The following is a 7,970-nucleotide window of genomic DNA, read 5'->3' as shown; positions in this document are numbered from 1 at the left end:
AAGGGCATGTGCTTATTAAGTGGCACATGAGACTGTCACTAAAAACACTGGATCTTATTCTGGGTACCTGGTATTCATTTTATTATTCTTTAAGCTACACAATCACACTATCCAGTGTTCTGTATTTGAGAATGCTTTATAATAGAAATTTAACACATTTCATTTAACTTTTTAAATAAACTTAAAAACTTAAATACTTCATTAGCACCAGTTAATGTTTCCTTGCTTAATTTCTAACTTTTAATAAAAAGCTGGCTTGACAAAAATAGGAGAAAAGGTAGTCATTTGATTCTGACAAAAGACAAGCAGCAACCTAACTTTGGTGTTACCTTTATACTCCCTCACTTTAAATACCATAATTAGTGTTTTCATAATAGCTCACAAAGGAATTTCATGTATAAATGATGCCAGCCCTAATAATTTTGTAGAGAAAGTTAAAAACATGCCTAAATACTGCCCCAACTTAAAAGTTCTTCGAAGCATTAGTAAAAATTACTGTTAAATAATTCAGTTGGCACACCCAGCTGAATGGGGACTTTATATTTCAAATGAGATGATTTACCAAACAAAAAGTATAATGTGCTTTATTCTGTGAATTTTCAAGAGTTTATGTACAAAATAATTCAATATAGGTCTGTTTTAATAGGTTTAAAACTTGTACATATCTTTCACCATATCTCCAATTTCTAGATTTATGTAAAAGATCCATGTGTAATACTGTATAATACTCTCTGAATAGAATTTTTTATTCATCTTATCACATTAGTAAGGCTTACACTTCAATTACAATATTGTGCTAGCTACAAGTAATATAATGCATTCCTCTGAATTATAATTCAAATTTTAAAATTTAGCTTCCCCTCTCTACACAGTTATGTCAAATAGGTGATCTTATATTTCATTAACTTATTTCCACTCATCAAAACTGTGTCAACTCAAAATATAATAATGCAAACATATTTTTCCAGAGGCATATTAGAAAGAATAAATATATATGCATCCATGTTGAATGAGAAAAAACAAAGTTCAAAACCAAAACCATGCTGTGAACAGCCACAAATAGGTCCTGATACAGCTTACTCATATTAACTGATGTTCCCAGATACAGTACTATCTTACACTTCAACAAAATCAAATGTTCTATTAAAAATATTGCCATGGTTATTTCTGATTGTTCAGAAGTCTATAGCAACTTATTCTATCAATCCTGCACAAAATTATAATGGCCAAGCATCATTAAAGTTTTGCTTTCTGCCTTCTCTCAGAATAAAACAAAGGCTCTGTATTTTGAAACACGTGTGTGTGTGTGTGTGTGTGTGTGTGTGTGTGTGTGTTTATGACGACTCATCAGTGCAAACATGGTAATACCTTTCTTCTCTGTATCACTAATGGGAATTAAGGCTAAATAAATGGTATTGGTTTGTAGTTCAGATGGTACTGTATTAATTATGATATTAATGATCAGCTTCTCTATTGGTCCGGTATGCCTGTTTATGAAGGTGCGTTTCTATTTCCTCCCTGAAGACCAGCATTCCCAGGTGTGAATGTGAGGCTTCATTCATGGCTTTGGATTGGATGCACATGCGATACTGTTCAGGGGTCAATTCATCTGCACAGTGCTTCTCATGCCACAGGTGGAAGAGACCAGGAACTGGAGCCCGAATCACAATAAGGTCTCCGTGTAAGTATTTTCTATAAAGATGAACATCTTCTCCACCCCAACCTTTGACTTCCATGTCAAATCCACCTGTAGGTTCAAAAAAAGACACAATAAATAACGGTAAGGTAGCTGGAACACAGTGAAACACACTGAAGACTGAGACGGGCTGCTTTAAAGGAAATGGCAAGAACATCATAAAGACATGTAAGGGACCGATTTCCAAGAATGGAAATTGACATTTAGATTCTATAATTGTTGACAGTATGAGATGAAACATTTGAGTGTTTTGTAAACTTTATTAAATTCAAGTAACACAGAAGAAAATAAAAATCTTCCATACCCACAACCATTATTTTGTTACATGATGTTTCTCTCTTATAAGCACAAGTTTTTATGAATCGCATACACAAAGGAACCAATAAATAAAAAATGGGCCAACTTTTGGATTTTATATCTCATATTTTATATGAGAATGGACATACAAATTATATAAAGTCACAGGAATGAATGGAATTACTGAAAAAATTCGAAGGAAATAGAGTGATTAGATTTAAATACTGAGAAGTGCCAACATCTGTTTAACATCTAGAGGTTAAACAGAGTCAGAAAGATCAGCAAAAGAAACTTAGATGTCTCCCCACAGAAGGGAGAAAAGTTTGGATGTGTACCATAGTAGACAGATGAAGAAACTGTCTTGAGAAAGAAGTGGTTAACTGTACTCTGCTCAATTAAGAACTTAAGATGCAGGGGGCCTGGGAAACATACATAACACGACCACCTAAGGTAAAGGGATGACTTGACAGAAAAAATGGGGAGAAAGTTGAGACTATTTTTAAACTGGGTTTAAAGATTTACAACTATTTTTTTTTAAGTATGGAGAAAATAAAACATTTGGAATTAATTTTGTTTGGCTTTTAATGTGCTAAAATAAAAGCATTATAGCACCAAACATTTTTTATGTGGGCAATTCAATGACATTTACTGCATGTCTCCTTTTGCCCCACATCTTGCCCCTAGTAACCACTGATGAACTGTGACTACTGTGATAGCTTAAAATGAGCACACACAATTTAATGCATTGTATATATTTTATCCATTCCTGTGTTGGTGGATATGTTTCCATCTTTTGGCTATTGTATACAGTGCTACAGTAAACATGAGTGAAAATCTGGCAGCTTGTATTCTCAGTTTCAATTCTTTTGAGTATTTAACTTGGGGTAGAATTGCTGAGTCAAATGGTAAGTTTATATTCAACTTTCTAACATATAACGCTTTCCAAAGTAACTCACTAATTTTATAATCCCATCAGCCACAGAAGAGGGAACCAATTTCTCCACATCCCAGCCAACCCTAGTTGTCTCTACCCCTGACCACGCCCCACCCCATTAACTATAAGGATCTTGGTGAGGTGGTATTTCAGTATGGCTTTTATTTTCAATTCTGTAATGCATACAAAGATTTAGCATTTTTCTTACATTTGCTGGCCATTTGTATTTCCCATTAGTGAAATGTCTATTTAAGTCCTTTGCCCATTTTATTAACTGGGTCATCTTTAAAGTTGTAAGAATTCTGTATATGCCTACATATTCGGGTATCAAACTGTTTCTAATAGTTTCCAAAACTGTTCTTGCTTTAGGTTGTGTCTTTGTTATAAAAAGACCTTTGTCAAACAATACTTTTTAATTTTTAAAAAGTCCAATATTTCAACTTTTTGTTTTTTTAATAATTTTATTAGGGGCTCATACAACTTTTATCACAATCCATACATACACAATTGTGTAAAGCACATTTGTACATTCATTGCCCTCACCATTCTCAAAACATCTGCTCTCCACTTAAGCCCCTGGCATCAGGTCCTCATTTTTTCCCCTCCCTCCCCTGCTCCCCCCCTCCCTCGAGCCCTTGATAATTTATAAATTATTATTTTGTCATATCTTGCCCTGTCCGACGTCTCCCTTTGCCCACTTTTCTGTTGTCCGTCCCCCAGATAGGAGGTCACATGTAGATCCTTATAATTGGTTCCCCCTTTCCACCCCACCCTCCTGGTATTGCCACTCTCACCACTGGTCCTGAAGGGATCATCTGCCCTGGATTCCCTGTTTCCAGTTCCTATCTGTACCAGTGTACATTGTCTGGTCTAGCCAGATTTGTAAGGTAGACTTGGGATCATGATAGTGGGGAGAGGAAGCATTTAGGAACTAGAGGAAAGTTGTATGTTTCTTCATTGCTACCCTGCACCCTGGCTGGCTCGTCTCCTCCCCACGACCCTTCAGTAAAGGGGTGTCCAGTTGCCACATCTGGTCTTTGGGTCTCCACTCTGCACTCCCCCTTATTGACAATGCCTACTTTGTTTTTTAATGCTAGTGCCAGATCTAAGTCTACTGGTTAAAAACTGGGTCCAAAGTCACAACTTTATGTTTTATTTTTCTAGAAGTTTTATGGCTGTATTACTTATATTTAGGTTCTTCATCCATTTTAGGTGCATTGATCATTTTTGAAATATGATTCATCTTCATCCGTCTGCATAAAAATATCCATTTCCCAAGCTTCATTTATTAAAGAAATTACTGTCCTTATCTCAAGGACTTAGCACCCTTATAAAAAATAAATTGGCTGTAAATGTGTGGGTTTATTACTGGAATTTCAATCCTATCTGATTGATCTGCCAGTACCAAGTTGCTTTGATTATGATAGCTGTAATGTATTTTAACAAAATTGTGAGATTCCTCGTACTCTGATATTATTCAAATGCGACTGACTAATCAAGGATCCTAGGCCGTCAGTAGAAAGATTTCAAAGAATTTCAATAGATGTCACAGACATTCCAAAATACTCTTAAAGAAAAAATTAAGTCATAAACAGAAAAAGAGAAGGTTTCTAAGGATAGCTGAAGAAGTATTATAATGGAATGTGCATAGACCTGGAATTAGAAAACCAAAAGGGAGCTAGGTGCACGCTTGATAATTTTCAAACTCAAAGAATGGAAAAAAAATTAATTCTCCAATTGCAATACTGAAAGGTGGAAAGGGCTGAACAACAATGAAGGCAATGGTGAAAACAAAGCTCCAGATTCTGATAAGTTACTAATTAAACTGTTTCAACAGACAATGCAGCATACTCAACTATGCCAAGAAATGTTGGAAGAGAGCTACCAGACTAAGTGGAAGAGATCTATGCTTGTCTATACCTGTCCCCATGCTGTGCTCCCTCCTATCCCCAAAACAATGATCCAATAGAATGCAGGTGTTACTAAACAGTAACATCGTGTTGGTTTTAGGTGCTATCAAGTCAATTCTGAGTCATAGTAACCCTAAGAATAGAATGAAATATTGCCCAGTCCTTACACCATTCTGTTCCAGCCACTGTGTGGAGGGATTTCATCTTTTTTGCTGACCTGTCAGTTTACCACTCATGATGCCCTTCTCCAGGGACTGGTCTCTCCTAATAACATGTCCAAAGTATGTGAGATGAAGTCTTGCCATCTTGTATCTAAAAAGCAGTCTGGCTGTGCTTCTTCCAAGATAGATCTGTTTGTTCTTTTGACAGACCAGTTCAATATTCTTTGTCAACAGCATCGCTCAAATTCATCAATTTTTCTTCAGTCTTCCTTATTCAATGTCCAACTTTCATATGCATATAAGGCAATTGAAAATATGATTTGGGTCATGTGTTCCTTGATTTTCAACACTTTAAAATGCTTTTGTGCAACACATTTACCTAATGCAATGCATCGTTTGATCTCTAAACTTTTGCTTCCATGAGCCTTGATTATGGATCCAAGCAAGATGAAATCCTTGAGAACTTCAATATTTTCTCCATTTACCATACTGTTACCTACTGGCACAGTTATGACGATTCCGTTTTTCTTCATGTTGAGCCTCCATACTGAAGGCTGCAATCCTTGATCTTCAAGTGCTTCAAATGCCCCTCACTTTCAGCAAGCAAGGCTGGGTCATCTGCATATCGGAGGTTGTTAATAAGCCTTTGTAAAAATCCTGATGCTGCATTCTTCTTCATATAATTTAGCTTCTCTGATTACTTATTCCACATACAGATAGAATAAGAATGATGAGAGGCGACAGCCCTACAAATACTTTATCTTATTTGAAACCATGCATGATTCCCTTCTTCCATTAGCACAACTGCCTCTTGATCCATGCACAAGTTCCATGTGAACACAATGAAGTGTTCTGGACTTCCCACTTCTCAAGGTTATTCATGGTTTCTTATGATCCACATAGGTGAATCATATGACAAGAAAACCTCATTCTGGTATTCAGATTTCAGTCAAGTTCCATTTGATGTGAGGAATGATGTCCCTTTTTCCATGTCCTCTTCTGAATGCATCTGAAATTTTGGCAGTTTCCTTGTCAATAGAATCCTGCAACCACAGTTAGATGAACTTGAGCAAAATTTTACTTGCATGTGAAATCAATGATACTGTTCTATAACTTGTGCATTCTATTAGGTCATCTTTGGAATGGGTACAAATATGGATCTCGTCTAGTCATTTGGCCAAGTAGTTATTTTCCAAAGTTTACTGGCCCAGATGAGTGAGTGCATCCAGTGCTTCCAGTGTACTGAAACATTTTAATTGGCATTCCATCAATTCCTGGAGCCTTGTTTTTGGCTAATCCTTTCAATACAGCTTGGACTTCTTCAGTATCATTAGTTCTTATTCAGATTCTAGCATTCCAAGTGGTTAAAAGTTGACTGGTACAGTTACTGTGTATTCTTTTCATCTTCTTTTGATGCTCAGATCATAGAGTCTTTCAATATTGCAACTCGAGGTTTGAATGTTTTCTTTAGTTCTTTCCATTTAAGATATGCTGAGCATGTTCTTCCTTTAGCTTTTCTAATTCTAGGTTATTTCTATTTCTGGGTTAGAAAATTATCACGTGCAAGTAAAAGTTTGCAGAAGGTAATTTAAAAATGGTTGCAGCAGAACAATGACAGAGAACTGTCATGCCAAATTCAGAAGAGGATGCAGTATGAAGGACAGCATTGCTGATGTCAGATGGATTTCGGCTGAAAGTACAGAATGCCAGAAAGATATTTATTTGCATTTTACCGATAATGCAAAGGCTGTAAGGATTCTAACAAACTATGGATAACACAGAGGAGAATAAGGAAATCCAGAACATGTAACTGTACTCAACGGAAACCTACACAGAGACCAAGAAACAGTCATTTGAACAGAACAAGAGTACTGGATGGTTTAAAATCATGAAAATTGTGTATAAGGGTTGTTGATACAGATATTTCACCAAAGGTAGCATTCAGCTGGCCAACAAATGAATGACAAAATGCTTGTAGCCATTAGTAATTTAGAAACATACAAATAAAAAATACAATGTGCTAATCCTGAAACCCACTATTAATAGCAAAGTGTATGAAAATAGAAAAGAACAAACACAGTCAAGGGAGCAGAGAGACTGGAACCCTCATACACTGCTGGCAAATTGGATACAACTACTGTGGAAAATGCACCATGTATCTGTCAGTGCCAGATTGTTATACTTCAGAGGGTTGTGTTGCTGTGATGCTAGAAGCTCTGTCATCAGTATTTCAAATCTCAGAAATGCCACCCAAAGTGAACAGGTATCAGCAGAGCTTCTAGACTAAGAACAGGCTACAAAGAAAGAGGAATAAGCCACAGAAAATCATATGGGCAGAATCAAAACACTGAAAGATTCTAAAAACATCATGAAAAGAAACAGGACATTGTCAAAGATAGTGTCAGAAGATGAACTGCTCAGGTCAGAAGGCACTCAACAGATGCCTGAGGAAGAACTGCTTCTCAAAGGAGAGTCAAGCATTATGGTGTGAACGGAGTAAATCTGTAGAAGTAAAACTTTTGGGACCTTCATTTGTTGATGGGGCACAACTCAAAATGAGAAGACACAGCAGTAAACATCAATTGATCATAGGAACTTGGAATGTATGAAAATACAGGGGGGAAACCTAGGAAAATAAAGGCTTCAAAAAATCAAATGAAATGTATAACAGCCAACATTATAGATATTAGTGAGCTGAAATCAACTGGTATTGGCCATTGTGAATCAGAAAATCATATGATTTACAATGCTGGGACTGATATAATCAAGAAGAATGGCGTTGCACTCATTGTCAAAAAGGATATTTCAAGACCTATTTTGAAGTATAATTCTGTCTGAGATAAATCATACCTATTAGCATTCAAGGAAACCCAAGCAATACAATAATTAATCAAAATTTATGTACTAACTACTAAAGCCAGTCATGAAGAAATTGAAGAATTCAATCAATGTTTTCAGTTTTAATTAAAACA

At 36.1% G+C, this 7,970-nt stretch overlaps 1 protein-coding gene across 5 annotated transcripts in view; it reads right to left on the bottom strand.

Annotated features, from left to right (window-relative positions):
* Nucleotides 1-568: 568 nt before the first annotated feature.
* The window catches only part of CSGALNACT2 (chondroitin sulfate N-acetylgalactosaminyltransferase 2), a 65,649-nt gene continuing 58,247 nt past the window's right edge, over nucleotides 569-7,970 (bottom strand). For 4 of the 5 annotated variants that reach the window (XM_045290255.1, XM_045290259.1, XM_045290258.1 and 1 more), the window contains one exon: nucleotides 569-1,747. In XM_045290255.1, coding sequence (XP_045146190.1) covers nucleotides 1,455-1,747 — 293 coding nt within the window. In that variant the 3' untranslated portion in view covers nucleotides 569-1,454. The remainder of the gene's footprint in view (nucleotides 1,748-7,970) is intronic. The other variant, XM_045290260.1, reaches the window with a different exon arrangement.

This window comes from Echinops telfairi, unplaced genomic scaffold (genome assembly GCF_000313985.2).
Source record: "Echinops telfairi isolate 266 unplaced genomic scaffold, ASM31398v2 ScPeMD7_35;HRSCAF=133_0, whole genome shotgun sequence".
In the NCBI taxonomy this organism is placed as follows: domain Eukaryota; kingdom Metazoa; phylum Chordata; class Mammalia; order Afrosoricida; family Tenrecidae; genus Echinops; species Echinops telfairi.
Note: the sequence above shows the minus strand (reverse complement) of the source record. Positions and strands in the feature narration are given on the sequence as shown.